General features: G+C 41.3%; 2 protein-coding genes and 1 long non-coding RNA gene across 7 annotated transcripts in view; 2 read left to right on the forward strand and 1 right to left on the reverse strand.

Annotated features, from left to right (window-relative positions):
• Positions 1-1595: 1595 nt before the first annotated feature.
• On the reverse strand, positions 1596-3290 carry LOC131135378 (uncharacterized). Its single transcript, XR_009131587.1, has 4 exons — positions 2996-3290; positions 2622-2734; positions 2465-2535; positions 1596-2372 (listed from the first exon to the last, which is right to left on the reverse strand). It is a non-coding gene; the product is annotated as an uncharacterized LOC131135378 (long non-coding RNA).
• Positions 2960-8294, forward strand: LOC131135377 (plasma membrane ascorbate-dependent reductase CYBRD1). The gene is made up of 4 exons (XM_058081122.1): positions 2960-3267; positions 5306-5514; positions 6552-6706; positions 6788-8294. Exons 1-4 carry the CDS (start codon positions 3072-3074, stop codon positions 7047-7049), a joined length of 822 nt encoding a protein of 273 aa, XP_057937105.1. The 5' UTR covers positions 2960-3071; the 3' UTR covers positions 7050-8294.
• A 26-nt stretch (positions 8295-8320) lies between these two features.
• dync1i2a (dynein, cytoplasmic 1, intermediate chain 2a) overlaps positions 8321-19525 on the forward strand; it is a 28080-nt gene continuing 16875 nt past the window's right edge. For 2 of the 5 annotated variants that reach the window (XM_058081128.1, XM_058081129.1), the window contains exons 1-6: positions 8321-8446; positions 9481-9598; positions 10056-10170; positions 11410-11497; positions 12986-13075; positions 13329-13444. In XM_058081128.1, coding sequence (XP_057937111.1) covers positions 9491-9598; positions 10056-10170; positions 11410-11497; positions 12986-13075; positions 13329-13444 — 517 coding nt within the window. In that variant the 5' untranslated portion in view covers positions 8321-8446; positions 9481-9490. The remainder of the gene's footprint in view (positions 8447-9480; positions 9599-10055; positions 10171-11409; positions 11498-12985; positions 13076-13328; positions 13445-19525) is intronic. The other 3 variants (XM_058081130.1, XM_058081131.1, XM_058081132.1) reach the window with 2 other exon arrangements.

The raw sequence follows: 19525 nt of genomic DNA on the forward strand, positions 1-19525 counted from the left end.
CATGCACGGGGAGAACATGCAAACTCCACACAGAGATGGCCGAGGATGGAATTGAACCCTGGTCTCCTTGCTGTGAGGTCTGTGCGCTAACCACTAGACCGCCATGCCGCCCAAGAAAAGATTTTAATGGGGAAAAAAAATCAAGCTACTAATTTCTACAACATTCCTCTTCTGCACTCAGTGTGTATGCTAACGGCCCCGCCTCCACCTACTGAACAAAATGACTCACTCTGTTCATGCCTTTGTTCTATGGAACAAATGTGCCAAGGCGCGGATAGCAATGCTGCCTGTTTGGAGGTGAGAGACGAGGTAAACAGACACGCACACACATGGCAATATATTGAGGCTGGCAAAATGATCAAATCTGTTTTCATTTGTTGCATGATTAATTTTGCATGATTAATTAATTTTTTAATTAATTTGTTTATTACCGTCTACACCTGCAACTAACTATTTTAATTTTCTAATACTTGTAGTTTCACTGTTCTACCACTCGGTTCTGTATGTACACATGGAAAGAGGTGTGCATAAATGTACATATTATCCTACGCATTAGTTGAAGTGGATAATTCCCATATACTACGCATGCTTTACGCACACATGGCTGCAGTGATTTGCCTCACAAGTTATGCAAAAACGGCTGAAATGTTGATTGCTCTTTTCCAAAGTGACTTCACGTTTGAGAGGCTGAAATCAGGACGTTTCCGGTACAATTTTAAATTAAATAAACGGATTAAAGCCTTGAGGCTTGAATTAAATGATCCATTACCAAAATAGTCTATTAATTGGATAATCGATTAATCATTTATTCATCAATTAATCGTTGCAGCACCAATATTGTCCCAGGCTTAATGCCAATGAGACCGTTTTTTTGTTTTTTTTACTGAACCAGAAACCTTGTCAGGTCTCTCTCCAGATCATGTAACAACCTGAGTGAGTTTTGCACCTTGCTCAAAGGCACTTCAACAGTATTCAGGTAGCAGCTGTGACCCAAAAAAACATGTTTGGTAATCTGTTTAGGTGAGATGTCACGTGACGATGGATAATGATGATTTTGCTAATGAAGACAAATACACTCGGGGCGGGCTCCACACCATCCCACGGAATCACAGGAAGTCGGACTGGCTGGTTTGCGCTTCCTTCTGATGGAGGCAGCAGACAACATGTGAAGTCATGCGTCCGTCCCTTTTCTAAGCATGTTGCTGTTCAGGGTCACATGGGAAGAGTCGAACCTGGCACCAGGCTGACAACAGCAGTGGATGGAGTGATAACATACTGGTTATAAAAACCACAGGAACATAACCCCTCAGGGATGTCTCCGTCATAAAAAATAACTACAGATGTCCGCTAAATATCGATGCCGATAATTATCATCCTGATATCACCATAAAAATGTGATATCGGTTGATACCGGTATCGCAATCATTATATATATATATATATATATATATATATATAAATTAATGTCATTTTAGTAGCATAAAGTTAAAACACTGAAGAAAAAAACATTCAAAAAGTTATATTACCAGAAATAAAATTAAATTTTATTATTCTGGAAAATTAGTGTGTGTGTGTTTTTAACACATTGTGTCAGATATTATGTAAAACAAACAACAAAGAAAGTTGGTGTTTTGGGAAAATGAAGTTATAAAGTTATGAGAATAAAATCCAAATATTATAATACAGTGATTTCTTGACCATGTTGTCATCTAAATATATTCATGCATTTCATTTTTATATTTTCACCCTTTCTTTTTACACTGTAATGTTTTTCATTGTCTGCATCCTATAAATTGTGATGTCCACATCAGATACACAATATAAAGTCAAAATGATGACAACCAGGTAGTCGAAACATAAACAACAGAAATGGGGGGAGGGGGGAAATAAAGCAATTTTATATAAATAAAGTCTAATTATTCAGATTAAATAGTCGTATTTCAAATAGAAAAAATGTCCCATTTTTTTAATGCCTTCCAAAACGAGGAAAAATAATAAGTGTCATAGAGTGGAAAATATTAATGAAAATGAAATAGTTATAATCCTATAAGGGGCGGCACGGTGGTCTAGTAGTTAGCGTGCAGACCTCACAGCTAGGAGACCAGGGTTCAATCCCACCCTGGGCCATCTCTGTGTGGAGTTTGCATGTTCTCCCCGTGCATTGTGGGTTTTCTCCGGGTACTCCGGTTTCCTGCACATTCCAAAAAAACATGCTAGGTTAATTGGCGACTCCAATTTGTCCATAGGTATGAATGTGAGTGTGAATGGTTGTTTGTCTATATGTGCCCTGTGATTGGCTGGCCACCAGTCCAGGGTGTACCCCGCCTCTTGCTTGAAGACAGCTGGGATAGGCTCCAGCACCCTCCGCGACCCTTGTGAGGATAAGCGGCAGAAAATGAATGAATGAATGAACATTATTAGAGCCCTCTTGACAGGAAATAACACCCCTTTAGTCAATTTTTACCGCTTTTCCCCACGAGGGTCGGGGGTGCTGTCTTCGGGCAAGATGAATGAATGAATGAAATAGCTATAATCCTATAAGAAACAAAATAAAATTGTAATTTTTGGAAACATATAGGAAAAATATAATAAATATAAGGAAAATATAGGATACCGCTCACTTTTCACTTTCACAGCATTTATGACTTGGCTTTCTGGAACTTTACGTAAAAGTACATAAAAGTTGACAAAGGCCGGGGGGGTGGCCTGGTGAGTTGTCACGTGGGTTGGAGCCCTGCAAGACAAGGGTGCAGGGCCAAAAAGTTTCAAGGTTACCAAAGCGGATTTTGTGTAATGAAGGATGTCATAAAATGTAGGAAACTAAATCGTAAATTATATAATACACGCCACAGGACCCACGAACAGCACATATTCCCGTCTTGTGTAACCAGCAAAGTTACAAAACTCCCTTCTTTCCTTCCCTCCTTCCCTCCTTCCTTCCCTCCAGACGTTTACACAGCGGCGCGTCACGTGACCACAAGAAGTCCGTCCTCACCAGAAACTCTTCATCATCTTCATCCTCCCCCAGCGTGGCCTGCATCTGACAGCCCAGACAGTCAGGCAGACCGACCATGGCCGCCATGGAGAACTACAAGCTCTTTCTAACCACTCTGTTTTCCGCCGGGGTGCTGGGAATCATCTCCATCATCTTCGTGCTAAGATGGGTCCTGCACTTTAGAGAGGGTCTGGCTTGGGACGGAGGTTCGGCGGAATTTAACTGGCACCCGGTTCTGATCGTCTGCGGGTTTATTGTCCTGCAGGGTCTGGGTGAGTTGACTTTTTCTCAAGTGTTTGTGTTGCCAGTGGTTGCACAACAAGCATGCATGCAGCGTGGGGGTGAAAATGGGGCGTGGCGATAAACACCAGTTTCAGAAAAACTACGAATCTAGTGCTGCTGTGTTTTGCAACGTTTTTGCACAGATGAGACGTCAAAGTTAGCGGAAGTCCACTGTACGTCTCAGCAGTCCTTGTGTATGAATATGTTCACAAAAAAACTGTCAACAATCCTGTTTTCACCGGAAAACTATTGTTTTGCCCTTCTTCCTTGTCTTAACATCCTGTAATCAGTCCTTCAAAATAAAATAAGGCATTTGGGTAAGACAGCAGGTGACAGGTAGAGTGGCTTTAGGGTAATTCTCACATGAACGCTTCATTCCGACTCTTCAAACGAGTCGTTCAAAACTTGCTAGCTGCTGACTCCATCGGCACTCACGGGTATTTATGTCTACTCAATGAATACTTGAGTGACTCAACAAAGATTTGGTTTTCATTGACTCACGGGTACTCGATGAAGACTCGGATTTACTGACTCAAGGATACTTAAAGAAAACTGAAATTCACAAGCATTCAGGGCTTTGAGCTTCACTGACTCATCGGTACTCAAAACCTCAAATTTCATGGACTCACAGCTGCTCGATGAATACTCAAGTTTCGCAGACTCACGGGTACTCACTGAAGACTTGAGTTTCCCTGACTCAATGAAGCCTCAAGATTTTACTGACTCATTGGTGTCCGACAAGGCCTCGGGTTGCAGCAACTGACTCATGTGTACTCAAAAAATCTCAGATTTCATTGACTCACGGGTGTCTGACGAATCATTGAGTTTCGCCGATTCACGGTTACTCTATGAAGCCTTGAGTTTCAATGACTCACGTGTATTCAAAGAAGACTCGAGTTTCATTAACTCACGGGTACTTGATTTTCACGGACTCACTGACACTCGACAAAGACTCAGGTTTCACTGACTCTCGGGTACACCCAGAAGCCTCGAGTTTCACTGACTTACAGGTAATCGCAGAAGACTCAACTTTTATCGACTCACGGGTACTTAATGAAGACACAAGTTTCACTGACGAAGGAATCATTTTACTGACTCATTGGTGTCCGACAAGGCCTCGAGTTGCAGCAACTGACTCACGTGTACTCCAAAAAATCTCAGATTTCATTGACTCACGGGTATCGTGACGAATCATTGAGTTTCACCGATTCACGGTTACTCTATGAAGCCTTGAGTTTCAATGACTCACGTGTATTCAAAGAAGACTCGAGTTTCATTAACTCACGAGTACTTGATTTTCATGGACTCACTGACACTCGACAAAGACTCCCGGGTACACCCAGAAGCCTTGAGTTTCACTGACTTACAGGTAATCGCAGAAGACTCAACTTTTATCGACTCACGGGTACTTAATGAAGACACAAGTTTCACTGACGAAGGAATCATTTTACTGACTCACTGGTGTCCGACAAGGCCTCGAGTTGCAGCAACTGACTCACGTGTACTCAAAAAAATCTCAGATGTCATTGACTCACGGGTATCGTGACGAATCATTGAGTTTCACCGATTCACGGTTACTCTATGAAGCCTTGAGTTTCAATGACTCACGTGTATTCAAAGAAGACTCGAGTTTCATTAACTCACAGGTACTTGATGACTCAACTTTTATTGACTCACGGGTACTTAATGAAGACACGAGTCTCACTGACGAAGGAATCATTGAAAACTGCATGTCACTGTGAGATTGTTTCCTCCTGTTTTGCTCATTTACTGCGTAATCATGGCTGCAGGCTCCAGCCGCACTAATAAACAGGTCGCGCTTCCAAGTGTCAATCATAAGCAAACACCATTAGTCAGCTCTTTTATTAGTTGCTAATAAGTTGTACAGGTGCGTTTCATGCACACAATGGATCCACTTTTCAAAGAGGAGGAATGTGTTTGATGTGTTTTTATGAAGTGGATTATATTTAGATATGATATGGGTCATATCATAAGACTGATGACTGATGACTCTTCTCTCTTTTTCAGCCATCATCGTGTACAGACTCCCATGGAGCTGGCGGTGCAGCAAACTGACAATGAAGTTCATCCACGCAGGCTTGAACTTGGTGGCCTTTGTTTTCGCTGTTGTGGCCATGGTGGCGGTTTTTGACTACCACAATGCAGCCAAGATCCCCAACATGTACAGCCTGCACAGCTGGTTGGGTCTGGCAGCTGTCATACTCTATGCTTTGCAGGTAAATGCATTCCAGTACGTTATTTTTTTTTCAAATTCAAATAGTAATATTTCTGTGCATTATAACAAAAGTGAGTAGAATAGATCCCTGTTATGTAAAAAAAAATGAGCGAGCAAGTAATTAAGACGCTCACACTGCACACCACGCATGGATTACATAAGTATCGGAATAAACACTAACACACCAACATGCAGTAATCCATCGTTTATTGCAATAATAGGCTCCAAACCGGGCTGTTTTAAGTTAATTTTTAAAGTAATTTTAATTTTTAAAGTAGAATTCCTTTTAGAAATCGTACTTTGAACATAGAAAACCTGTTTTACAACCTTCTAATTATTTTTCTTTTACATTATTAAAGTCCTCTTGACATGGTGTAACACCCCTATAGTCACCTTTACATGCCTATTACCTATTATTAGTAGCCTTAATAAGAGAAGTTACAATACAGACTCACAAATTGTTCCTTTCTTTATTTCGTGCAGCGGTTATTGTCTCGTCAATGTGACATTACTGACAGAATACTACATGTCATCGCAAGGTCTTTGAATGCATCTTCTGAATGCCTTATATTTGTAATTTACTTTATTTAACCATTTTTATGCTTGAAAATGTTTCATTTAGGCAAAAAACTTTTGAAATAAGCAGATTTTTTAAAAACAATAGTAGGCCGTACTCAACCACAAAAGTGGCGTGGGATTGCTGTACATGCAAAACAATACTTTTTATAACCCGCGGGACATGCTGGGTAACTAACTTGCTGTTGGACGTGTGCACATGGGCTTCTCGGCATGCCTTGTGGGTTATAAATTAGTATACAGGACATGCAGCAGCACAAAATAAACTTCATATAAATGTAAATAAATTTTTCTATGTACACAAAAGGCATCACTCTTCATCAAATATTGTTTTAGTGAGCATTCATAATTCATAAATAATCCATCTCATAGGTGTGGCTTTGCTTAAAAGGCTGTGGTCTTTAAGTCGATGATAAATGTGTTTTTATGTTGATGATTTTGTTTGTGGATGTTTTCCTTCAGCTTGTTTTAGGGGTGGCCATGTACTTGATACCTGTGACACCTGTATCGTGGAAGGCGGCCTTCATGCCCGTGCATGTCTACAGTGGTCTACTGCTCTTTGCATCCATTATAGCAGTGGCACTGATGGGCATCACTGAGAAACTCATATTTGCGCTGTAAGTCAGGAAAAGAAAGAAACAAGTAATGCCTTTTGTACAGTGAGGACTCCATTCATGTACTGCAATCTTCTCACGTAGGCGCAACCCGGCGTATAATCAATCTCCTCCAGAGGCAATATTTGTGAACGTTCTGGGATTCCTTCTAGTCGTTTTCGGAGTTCTGATCCTGTGGATTGCCACTCGATCGTCTTGGAAACGGCCCAACGAGCAGAGCTTGCATAGCTTGCATTCCGACGGGGTCGGTGAGGAGAGCACAAAAGTGGGTCCGGCTCTGTCTCAGCTCTCGGAGGAAAACGATGCCGAAGCCACGGGGGAGCTCCGCAAGAGGAGTAATCATTAGATGATTCTTTGTAAACAAGTGACTTGGATTGTCAGAAGGCTGTATTGGTCAAAGACAGTGCAGTTTTTATATATACAATTCATATACAGTGTATTGTATACGTAAGCATGGTGTACTTGCTACGCTTCTCTTTGTAGAATACAAGAAATACTTCATGCTGTTTATTGTATGTTGTTTTCCCACATGGAAGACTATAACTATTCTCTATGAAATGTATATTTGGTTAATGTTTTCTTTGTTTTTGTACGTTTTGCTTTTCATCTGACCTTTTGGAAAAGAATTTCAGTAATCCCTTGCCATGCAATTTTGCAAAAATATATCATATTTATTCATAGGGGTGTCACAAGAGACACTTAGTTCACGGGACTAGAGGACACACGAGATTGTAACATTACTTTTAAGAAAATTGCAATGAAAAAAATGTATGACAATATATTATATATCTACTAATTGAATTTCTACTACATTACACTCTTCTGCACTTTGTGTGTATACTCGCGGCCCCGCCTCCACCCTCCGAGACAAAGAGACTGCATGACTGATAAAAGATCTTACTTTGTTCATGCTGTTGTTCTACCAATGCAATGCAACCAATGCACAGAGAGAACTCTCTTCCTGCCCGTTTGCGAGTTCGTTTTCATTTATTGGGATTAATTAATATTTTTTTTATCATCCCAGGCTTAGTTCCCTTAAAAATGACAATCTTGTCACATTTTAATCTTGTGAGATCTTGCGGCACGAGATGTTGTGACACCCCTGTGAATAAAAGATGCTGAAAATGGGCATTTTCAAGCATATAAATGAAGTAAAATACAAATAAACGGCATTCAGCAGACACATTCATAGACTTTCTAATGTGTAGTATTCCGGACTGCTCACTAGGTGTCAGTGTTGTTACATTGATGAGACGTAGTACAAAGGAGCCTTTATGCCTTGCACGTCTATTTTTCTCTTATTATGTCTAATATATTGGGTCATAGAAGTGTATTTGTAAAGGTGTTATTGCATGGCTAGAGGGCTCTAATGTCAAATACCATTTCAAAGGTTGTATTTGTTTATTTGTGTATTTGTTGTGCTCTAACTTTACCTGACTACACCGTCTGTTTTTCTCCAAGTGTATCCGTCGCACATGCTTCAAGATTTATTTTATACACTTCAGGTTTCCAATGTTGTTTTTCTGGATAATGTTCATAGTTTCATAATTATTGAAGCTATTTTACATGAGTGCATTGGTACTGTTCCGTAAACTCGTCTTTGAATAATAAAAGTATAAAAAAAACAACTACTTCCGCTTTGGAATACGTCAATCCTCCATTTTGACCCTTCACGGCAGCCGTACTTTGCTGGTTTGTTTTGACTTCGGACTGAAGGTTTTCTACTCCGAAACGGAGTCAAAGGTTTGAAGAATGCTTAACATTTTACCTCGTATGATAGTTTTAACATTTAAGTTATTTCTCACTGTTTGGCTAGGCTAAGTTGCTTTATTTGTAAAGATGCTCGCGAATGACAGCCCCGCAGTGCTCGCTTTTGCTAACTGCCTTAGCATGGGTTAGCTAACCGGCGGTACTGCTCTTGCTATAAATTAATGTTTCAATTAACATTTTTAACGTTTTAAATGATTTTGCTCACATAAATACATGTTTTACTAGCCTTACACGCGTATATTATGTGCGTGTTAGTACGTGTTGTGTATACCGGTGAATGATACCTAGCTAGTGATAGCATGGCAGGCTAACTGCGGCTGTGATGTAGACAATGGATCACAGTTAGATGTGTCTCGAGTGGAGCTGTGGTTGGAATAAGTGTTCTGAATAACTTTTAACTTTATATGTGGAGATGCCCACATGTGGTAAGTATAAACATGTAGTGTTTTGTTTTCAAGGGATGCTAGCCACGTCCGGGAGAGCTATGAATAGCAGGGTGGGGCTTTAATTCTAGCAGTCTGTTGACAGGCCTGCAGTTTGATGTTTGATAAACACACACTGTCAAACTGTGTGTTAATGATTATGATTCAATTCTGTGATTTGAGCACATATCACCGTATTTTCAAAGTACGAGACCAGGGGTGTCCCAAAAAATGTAGAAGTAAAAGTAAGTTTTAATGAAAAAAGATACTTAAAATATGCTTTTTCACCATATCACAAAGCTGAGATGCATTTTTTCCTTTGAAATATGTACACTATAACACCTTAGCATATCTACATTACAAAATGTCAAAGTGGCAAAGTTGCATCCTTTCTTTTTTTTAGTATTTAGCTCACGTTGGACCCCTCTGCATTAGACTGTAAAAACAGTGGTTATGCAGTTATATCCCACTGTAAACTACAAATGCAATAATTAAAGTGTCAAGTATTATTAGTAGTAGTATCTGACAATTTAAATTGTTACGATATGAACCAGAGTTGGAAGACCAAATTTTTTTGAAATGCAGGTTTGGCATCATGTCTGACAAAAGTGAGCTGAAGGCGGAGCTTGAAAGGAAGAAGCAGCGTTTGGCACAGATCCGAGAGGAGAAGAAAAGGAAGGAGGAGGAGCGCAAAAAGAAAGAGGTGACCTCAACTTCACGTTTTTGTATTTAAAATGCATGTGTACAACCCTGGTTATTATTATTATTACGCATTATTACTAGAAGCACTTTTGAACACTCAGCCTTCAGTTTGGTCCTACATGCCTAGGTTTAAAGTGAGACAGGAGAGTGAGACTAGCAAATGGTGAAATACATGGGTAATTAATACTCCCATACAGTAAACACGTCTGTTTTTGACACATGGCACGCTCCCCGTTGTAATGATTAGATTAGATTCAGCCCCAGCCCCAGTTCACTCACACGCTTAACATATAAAGTATAAAATGTTTAGCTACTCTCCCCTAATTAATGATCATAGAAGATGGTGAATGGGAGATGTGTTTTCTGTGGGGAAAAAAAAAACTTTGAGCCACAATTTTCATTATTTTTACACATGTGATGATATTCATGGATTCATAGTTGTTATCATTATAACACAGGCGGAACAGCTGAAAGATGCTATCGTTCACCATGACGACACTGACTTGGAGAAGAAGAGACGGGAAGCTGATGCTCTGCTACAAAGCATTGGCATAACATCAGATGTCTCTGTTGGTAAGTGACTTCTTATCTGTTCACGTCATATTTTCATATTTGAAGCTGTGTTTGTTTACTGCTTAATTGGTGTTGATAAACGACTAAGGTAAATCAGGGGTTAAATACCACAGGTTGTATAGCGATCCCTCGTTGATGGTATTAACTCATTCATTTTCAAAACCCCTTCAGTACCAGCCATTTTAGGCACACACAGAGTATTGTGTTCTATGGTTATATAAACATGGAACCTAGCAAAAGAAAGATTAGACTCTCGTCTTTCATCTTCTTTACTAATCAACAGTAGAACATAGAGTTTCAGGAAAATATCAGTTTCTGGCTAGAAGAGGGAGAAAAACAGCTTTTTGTGAAAAGATACATTAAAATTGCTCTCAAGCCTAATCCATTGGTGAGGGGTTGCATCATCACCTCCTTTCAGCATACAAGAAAAAAACCCAACCAGTGACCAATGTAGGATAGTACATTCATTCATTCATCGGTGGTTAATGGCTTTTAGGTATATTTTACTTCATTTAGCAACTTTTATGCTGGAAAATAAAAATACGTACAATTTCCTTAAATATGCATATTTTTGATAGTCAACTATGAAACAGCAATCATTTATTAATTGTAGAAAAACCACAAAAGAGTGAGGAATGATTATCGTATATAGCTTTAGCAGATCAAATGTTTTAATTATCCTATGTTTCTCCTATAGAAACAAAAAAAAATTATACCAAGTATAAGAAGAAGTATAAGACTTATTTGATTCAGCAATGATGGTCCTGTGCATATTCCCCATCTTAGATGGAGTGAAGAAGTGCAGAAGATGACAAGATATGATATGTCAAAGCAATGTTTGTCTGAAAGATTAAATTAATGGCCTTGTATATTTAAAACAACTACATTTATGTGGATTTGAAATATCCAAAACAAATATGACATATCTCAAGTAAAAACAATGTCACTTTTCTAACAGCAGGTGGCAGAAAAGATCCACAGAAAAAGTCTTTGCCAGTCACTTACCACAGAAACAGCTTTAGTACAGAGACAGCCCAAATTGGAGTGTTGATGCTACTATCATTTTGCATTGCTGCACTTTTTGAAACAATAATTGACTTACCTTATTGGAAGATGTTTCCTCGTACTTGTCAAGAGGTGCATGGTATTTGGATTCACAATATTTGTACGGTTGCTATCGTCTCTGTGCTGCTACGGCAAGCCATGTGTTTAAATGTGTTTTTCTTATCTTTAATATAGCACCCCCTCCCATGTCTCCAACTGCCAAATCGGCAGACACACCAAGTGAGACCGGGAGCCAGGACTCTGATGGAGCTGTGGGACCAAGGTATGAGCGCACACACACACACACACACACACACACTCCACATTTCACACACTGTCTTCAGTATGGACTGATACAGTTGTGGAAGCGATACCATGAATTACAGTGGTAGATGTTACAGTTAGTTGATTCCATCCGAGTGCTTGTTTATGTGATTTATGTGCCATTGATTCAGCATCATCTTGAATTAACAATAAAACGGCAGGCTACGGTGATGCCTGGGGGACTTCTTAACCCCTAATTAGAGCCCCTTCCCTCGGCTGAAATTCAAGCTCCCCCCAGTGTCCCATCAGGCCCCCACCATCTAAGCACTGACTCATTTCCCTCACTGGTATGGCCATTTCCTACACACATGGAGGTCATGTTTTTACCCCGAGGCTGCCACCCCCTCCTTGCCTCTCTACACAACTCTGAGCCTTTGGTGTGACAGGGTCTCGGCTGCGCATTAACACTGTGTGTCATCACCCTTGCTGGGTCTGTGTGTTTATGCATTTTGAGTAGCACCCCCACCCTCCAATATGTGAGTGGGTGGGCACCTTCACACCTCATTTGAATTGTAAATACAGTATATACGAGAAATTGAATTCTTTTTTTTTTTTAATGCTCTTCTTTGTGTGGTATTTGCAATGACAGCAGTTCTCAACTATTTGAGATGTCATCCCCCATCTGCCCAAAGGGACATAATTTGAAAATACCTGGTATATTAATTGTTATGTCTGTACAAACTACTGTATAAGTTGCTGGCACCGGCATCGTTCCATGCATCAACAAAGAAAGATCTGCCAACGTTGCAGAATTTTTAGGAGCTTAGTCCCCCCCCACACCTGTGAATTAAATCACACCATTTCTTTTTGTGCAGACAAAACGTCCTGTTTTCAGAGAAATGTATATATTTTTTTGACAACTTTGTGGGGAATCGAATGCTGAATCATGAGTATGCCGGGATCCGCTGTGTATATACGTATAAGTGAAATTAAATGGTAATGTTGACGATGAAGGTGACGATCTTGTTGTTCCACTGATTTATGAATTCGCCAAACAAGGGAACAATTGTGCATCAACGCCATTATGAGTATGAACACTTTAGTGTGATTGTAGCAACGTTTGCGTGTGCTGCTGAGAAAGAACTCCGCATGCTGAGATCACCTCTTTTGTTGCCTTTTGTTCAATCATTTAACCACAAGTGAACCACAACAAAAACTGTTGGAAGATATCAGCAAATAAACACAGTATGGGGTCGGTTTCAGACTCTCTGTTTGTTTGGGTGAGAATTTTGACATTTGCTGTATCGACTATTTTCCAATATCCAATATCTACAACTGCAAACTTTATTCCCAACTTTTTTTTATTTTTATTTTTTGCAGTGTAGATAAATAAATAGTGTTTTGTCAATGTGCATGTCCTGTGCCATGATGCTAACCCGTGCTTCATGTCCTGGATGCTCGTCTGCGTCTCTCACTAATGCTGCCTTGTTCCTGTGACACTAACCAGGACTCTGCACTGGGACTCTGACCCGTCCACTCTTCAACTTCACTCTGACTCTGAGCTGGGGTACTGGACACTCTCTTCTCTCCTTTCCTGGTCATTTTCCCTTCTCTCAATCTATGGCATGTTTACTTGTCATGACTTGATGATTCCACTTCAGCAAATTCAGCTGTCTGATCATTGAAACTTTAGCTGTAAAACTAATGTGAGGAGTTTGCCATCCCATTTAACCATGTTTTGACCTGCATACGATTCCTCTAGTAAGGAGGTGAGATTTGCTTTGTTTTTGTTTGTTTTTCCCACATGGTTTGATGGTTTTTGCAGCGTTTGAATCTGTATGTGCTTTTAGGCGCGGAGCTCCCAAACTGGGAATGGCCAAAGTCACTCAGGTGGACTTCCCTCCACGAGAGACGGTGTCTTACACCAAAGAGACCCAGACGCCTGTCATGACACAGCAGAAAGAAGGTGATATTTGTTGTTTTTTTTCCGTCTGGTGTGTCTACCATCTTTGTGGGATTATTAATTATGAGCAAGGTTAGCACATTAGCGCCAACGAGCCAGTATGCTGAATTGATTCGAAAGTGGTAGCAACATAAACAGCAACAAAAGGAACGTGCCCACCTCAAACTTATCCACTTGACCCAGTTTTGCCATCTGATAGATAGATACTTTATTTATCTCCGAGAAAAATGCACTGAACTGGGAATCTGGGGGGGGGGTATGGATGAAGAGCTTTTATCTTGGCAGTCAACACTCGCTAAGACATTTAATCGGAACAGCGCAAAATGGTGTTCACAGAAAATCAGAAATGCATGGTCCCCGAGGAACAAAACATGCATCAAATTAATGTCAGGTGTGTGAATAAAATTGTCTCACAAAAAGTAAAGGCTAAAAACTATCCGTCCAAAAGTTTCTTTTTTTTTTTTTTAAATAATTACCCATTTGCCTCTGATTGGAATCTGAATTAGCAGCATAAAACCCTGATTGGAGCATCCCTAATTACAGTTGGATCGTTGTACATCACTCGTGCGGTGACACCCCGACTGGAAACACACGATGTCGATGCAGCAATTTAAATCCAGAATAGTCCCACCCCTCTCTTTGGTTTAGTTAATGAGCAGGGTGAGACCAGGTACAGACAGGAGGGGAGAAATCCGATGTTTGGGAATGTTCTAGTATCCACGTGATGAGCCATGTTCTATTATATTGGATCTATCTGTTTTTGTAATGGCATATTATGTCTAAATTCGTGGTTGCCCACCCCCCCCCATCCAAATCCTCCTCTCCGAAAGATGTCCAAACACAGATCTTGCAAATTCACCGTCCAGCACAAGTCTGTCATTTTGGCTGTCTGGTTAATTTACTCACATGATTGGACACGTCTTTTTCAGCATCCCTGAAAGCCTGCTTAGGATGGGCCAGTGAAAAGAGAAAAGTATTGCAAAATCCTCATTGCTCTTTGCTGTGGACTTTAATGGACATTGTAAAACTCTGTTAAACAGCGATGGTTTCTGCCAGCGGTTTAGCACCAGGCACACTTCGCCTCGCCACCACTATGTAATCATTTCATCAACTCCCTTGCTTCCCTGTCTTCTCCCATCGCCACACATAACAAAACGCATTCGGCGACACTGTGCATTTTCGCGCCATCATTCTTTTGCCACTCGACGAGGCCCGCATCCACCTCACTGCTCGCTTCCCTCTGTGCATTTCTGATGTGCAGTCTAGCGTCAGGCCTGTTTTCTGATTGAGCGATTTATCATGTTGTCAAAGGGAGGCGACGGCGCGGCACTCTCAAGGTCAGCGGGCGGCGGCATTAGAGGGAGGAGGACCCCCCCGACATGCCGAGAAATCCCGCTGTCGCAGTGCTAGGCATCTCAATGAAAGCAGTAAAAGACTCGAAGGCTTGAATCACTTGGCAGCTGTCAAGGAAGACCATTTGTACTAGCGCCAACGTGGTGACCGGACAGTCTGAGTTTATTTCTGGGTTTGGGAACAATCATGTAGATTTTAAATAATATTGCCAGGTTTAGGCTAGGCTTGGTTGGTGTATTTGTTCCTGGGAACGTGGTTGATCATACAAATACAAAGAATCACTGTACTCTTTCACAACAGGCTGTAATTACTGACTTAGTAGCAGGGTGGTGATGGGGGAAGGGGGTTATGTAGAATGCTTAGTCTGGGTGGTGCTACAAAAGGCTTGACAGGACTTTTGGGTATTTACAGCAGTTTAGCAAATCCAGTACTTAATAGAATGGGATTGTTTTAATCAGTGTCGATTTAGAGCAAGGTCACAACTTTAAATCACAAAAGCTCTTAGCGGCCTTCTCATCTCGAGTGCCACTTCAGAATTGAGTTGGCTTTTATGTGCTTCATGCGTATAATACCTATTGTATGTAGAGATGTGGGTAGTCACTCATTGGGCAACGTGATCATGATTTACTTATTAGTGCATCTCGTTGTGATTCAGCCGCAGTTTTCTATGGGATTGCGCATCACCCCTTTTTTTGCTTTATTGATTAACACAATTTCATCATATTAACCTCCCTTTTTATGTAGAGAGAACCAAGAAATGTTGTATGAATGCATGCCTGAAGAAGGTCCTTGTTAGTTACTAGCATGGCTGTGACCCAGAAAATCATGTCTATAAAGGCGTGTTTGCAAGAATTATAGTCATGGCCTATAAACTAAGTCTATCCATTTATCTAAATGTTTGACGAATGACACAAATGTTTGTTTCTTTTCGGAGTCGCCACAGCGGATGCTTTGATCCGCATACTGATTTTGGCTTGAGCACTTTATATTCCCGATGCCCTTCCTGACGAATGCCCAAAATGATTACTCGTGGAGATTCGAACCCGGGGCGTTTGCACCGAAGTCCAGAACGCTAACCACTACAACATGGCGGTGGAATGACACTAAGTTCTAAGCGGTTGCTTAGCAACAGTGCCACATCTCGAGGAAAGAAAATCCCGTCCCAGAGAATCAATCCAAGGAGACAGATGAGTCCCTGGAGGCAAAGATGTGAAAAGTTGAATGTGATGGAGTTGCAATTATATGGCGCCATGAAGGAGCTACTGCGGGAACAAGTAGCTAACACAAGGAAGGACGGCACAAAAGACATGGCACAAGATCTCTTAAATGAGATTGTAAGCCTACAATCACGGAAAAATACCGCAAAGAGGCGATATGAAGATCTAATGAAGCTATTTCAAACAGCAAACCGGATCCTCTCTGAAATGGATAACAAAAGATATTCATGATGAGATCAAGACTTTTATGGAAGAAAACGCATCAATACCCTATAATACTTAGCATCCTGACAGAAGATCACAGTGCAAAGCTTTCAAGATGATAATGAAGCAGAAGGGAAAATAATCACCATGCAAATGAAGAATACAATGGATGAGATCAGAACACAAATGAAGATTGTGATTGAGACTGGGCTCCACATTACACCCAGATCTTGTACTAGAACAGACGAGGTGAACCGGACGGGATGGATGTTGCAGCCATGAAGCAACAAGTGGCCAACTTCCTCCAATCAAAGCAGGCGGATGTCTCTAATAACACCATGTATATGAATCCATCCCACCGTATGCTCAAATCAACTCCACCACACGTCGTCATTGAGTTCACCATCAGAAAATACCTCACTGAGGAAAACAGGGAAACAAGCTAAAAGGAACATGAATTAACAAACTTGTGCACAGACTGCATTCCCACATAGTATCAGCATGTGGAACCAAGTATGAGGTGAAAGGAAAGAGGGGAATAATACACTATAGGAGGCTGTCTGTGCAGTATGGGAGAAAGTTACATGATGCATTCAAGGACCATCGAACAAAGTAGGATAAGTTTCCGCTTGCATTATACATGCAAAAACCAGGGGATTTCAAACTATTATATTTTGCATAAAATAATGGCGCCACATTTACTAACTGTAGACAATCTTGGCACAGCATCGGTAGTGGAAATATGGTCATTGCCCATATTTGTGGGACTACCGTGTTCCAGACAGTCAACACTGTGGTCCAACATTAATGCCCAGCGAGAGCCTGCTGCTTCTGGCGTCAGCAACAGTTTGGCGGATATTTGACCTCCATTGCTCACAAAAACAGTCCCGTGTGAAACGTCGTTGACAGATGAAAACATTTTTCTCTTGCTGGGAATCACCAACTACAATAACATCTGCCAGAGCTTGCTTCGTAAACAGAGAAGCAAAGCTTGCGGGAGCGCAGAGAGAGCGTATCTCACCTACAGCCACAGCCATATAAGGAAGCCCGCTCCTCTGTGACATCACAAAAGTACAGTTTTACAACACCCTCTGAAATTGAGCGTTTTGAGCCATCCCAAATTTTCTTTCTAGGCTCACTTCCAAATGCATAAATCTCATTATCTGAAAATGTATCTGAAAACTACAAATAAATGTCCCCTTTAAAATATGTATTTAGCTCGCAAACAGGTTTTCTATAACATAACTAAGAAATAATATTACCAATATTGTGTGTATTGATATTGAATCCTACTTTGCGGCAATTTATTTACCATGGCCAGGTCTGGAACCAATTAACCACAATATACGAGGCACGACTGCATAACAGTGTTACTAATAAACCAAAAACATTAGGGTTCTGTTAAATCCCTCTGTCCATTTGACATCAATACAATCACCTAAGGTCTGCCAAACCAAGTTTATTATGCAAGTGTCATTAGGTGTTTTGCTGTGAAATTTGCAGTTGTTTGCTCTGATCCACAAATGTTTTATATGCAGCATTTACAAGAAAGTGGTCTCTAAACAGTCTTCCGCACTGTGCCTTAGTGGCAAAGGTTGCAAAGTAAAAAGGGCTGTGTGGTCGTTTGCAGAGTGCTTTGCTTCTGCTGCTTTCACACTTTTGTGCTGTGGCGACTCCCAGGAAGAGGAAGACACCTGCAGCACAGAGCAAAGGTCATTTAGTGGTATTCTTGTACATCACTCGCTGTGTTTGCCTTAATTTGTTGTATAACGGCTAAGACCAGTCATTACTGCACAACTCCCCCTCTTAGCCCCCCCCCAAAAAAGCTTTTCTTTCTTAAGTGGTACAAAAGCCATGATCGGGCCCTCTTTTAGAGGAGGTGTCTGTATATAGGACATCGATGATCCGGGTGAATTCTGTTAAATATAACCCCCACCCACCCTGGCCCGGCGCTACACCCCCCCATACACACACACACCCACATCCCCGCCGGGGTCGCAAAGATCACTAGCTTTTCTCCAAATGGCCATTTTGGCTGGCAGGTGCATTATACCCTTTATTTTCAGATTGTCTATCCGCTCCTAATGCCTGGCAGGTTGATTGCTCCGGCTGCCTCACCAGGGAAAGGGCTGACGCACGGTCTGGTCCAGCTAAAAAACAGTGATTACTGTTTTCCTTTAAGCCTGATTGAGACCCTTGAAAAGGAAAGATTTTCACCTTCTCTGGTTGGTTGCCGAGCATACGGTCGTACGTTGAAGCGGCCCATGTCATCAAACCAGTAAACTCATCAGCGTGCCCAATAATGTCCTTCCAAAGCGCTCCTCTTCCATGTTGGAAAGGGCATAAATCACCTGATGGACAAAGTGACAGATGACATTATCATTTAGATTATCTCAGTGGGAAGGAAATTCTGTCATGCGGTGCTGTCGCCATAGATTAGCCATAAGCCCAAGATAACCTTGTGTATGAAGCAGCTCTGATTTTCTTTCCCCTTTCATTATGACTTTGTTTATTATTTCCAAGTGCGGGCTGTGTGCTGTGTCTAAGAGACGTCTTTTGAAAACGTGCTTGCACACGCTTAGAGATAGATACAAGCAGTGTGCAGTTTGCCAGCTGGTCGAGGCTGTAGTTTGTTGTACATTATCTACGCTTGAATAGAAGTTTCAGGACCTCCTGCTAGGATGGTAATTACACAGACTTTGCAGTTCAGGGGCGGGGGATCGCTTGTCTCGGAGCAGCCGGGTGGAAAAACCTCTGTGCCCATCCCCATGCCACCGCTGAAGAGTACAAGACAATCCCGGCATCACCATCTGCTTTTTGCACCATGCCGTCATCTGGCTGGACCAATGGGATGCACCCGGGCACCTGCTCGGCCCTGTTGCCTTTTAGAGGGGGCCAAGCGGCTTCTGCGACGCAGAGCAAAAAGCGCTACACTGACAACTAGGCCTCGCCTTTGAATGGCTGAAGGCTCATTAACAGCTGGGGGAAAAAGTGGGCTGTCCGTGACAACAAGACACCCGCCGTGCCGTGTCCGTTTAACACAAATGACAACCTTCCTGCTTTTACAGACGCGACATCTCTTTTGAAAGGCAGCATTGTGCTTGACAAACTTAACGAATGCAAGGCTGATAAAAAAAAAAAAATCAGTCTTTTGCAGTGCCCGCAAACACTGAGACGCTTTTATTGGAAGCAGAGAATAGTGGATGTGGAAGAAAGGTGTACAACTCTTTTAAGACATGAACATGTTTGTATATAGTATTCAGTTGTATATACGTATACAATATATGAGGGTTGTAAATCTCTTTGTGGT

The sequence above is a fragment of the Doryrhamphus excisus genome, chromosome 9, assembly GCF_030265055.1.
Source record: "Doryrhamphus excisus isolate RoL2022-K1 chromosome 9, RoL_Dexc_1.0, whole genome shotgun sequence".
Lineage (NCBI taxonomy): Eukaryota > Metazoa > Chordata > Actinopteri > Syngnathiformes > Syngnathidae > Doryrhamphus > Doryrhamphus excisus.

What these genes read in the sequence shown, in the direction of transcription:
- LOC131135377 (XM_058081122.1), top strand. Translation starts at nt 3,072, where the DNA reads ATGGCCGCCATGGAGAACTACAAGCTCTTTCTAACCACTCTGTTTTCC. An exon ending in TATTGTCCTGCAGGGTCTGG is followed by an intron (nt 3,268 to 5,305) that starts GTGAGTTGACTT and finishes TCTCTTTTTCAG; the next exon opens with CCATCATCGTGTACAGACTC. An exon ending in TCATACTCTATGCTTTGCAG is followed by an intron (nt 5,515 to 6,551) that starts GTAAATGCATTC and finishes GTTTTCCTTCAG; the next exon opens with CTTGTTTTAGGGGTGGCCAT.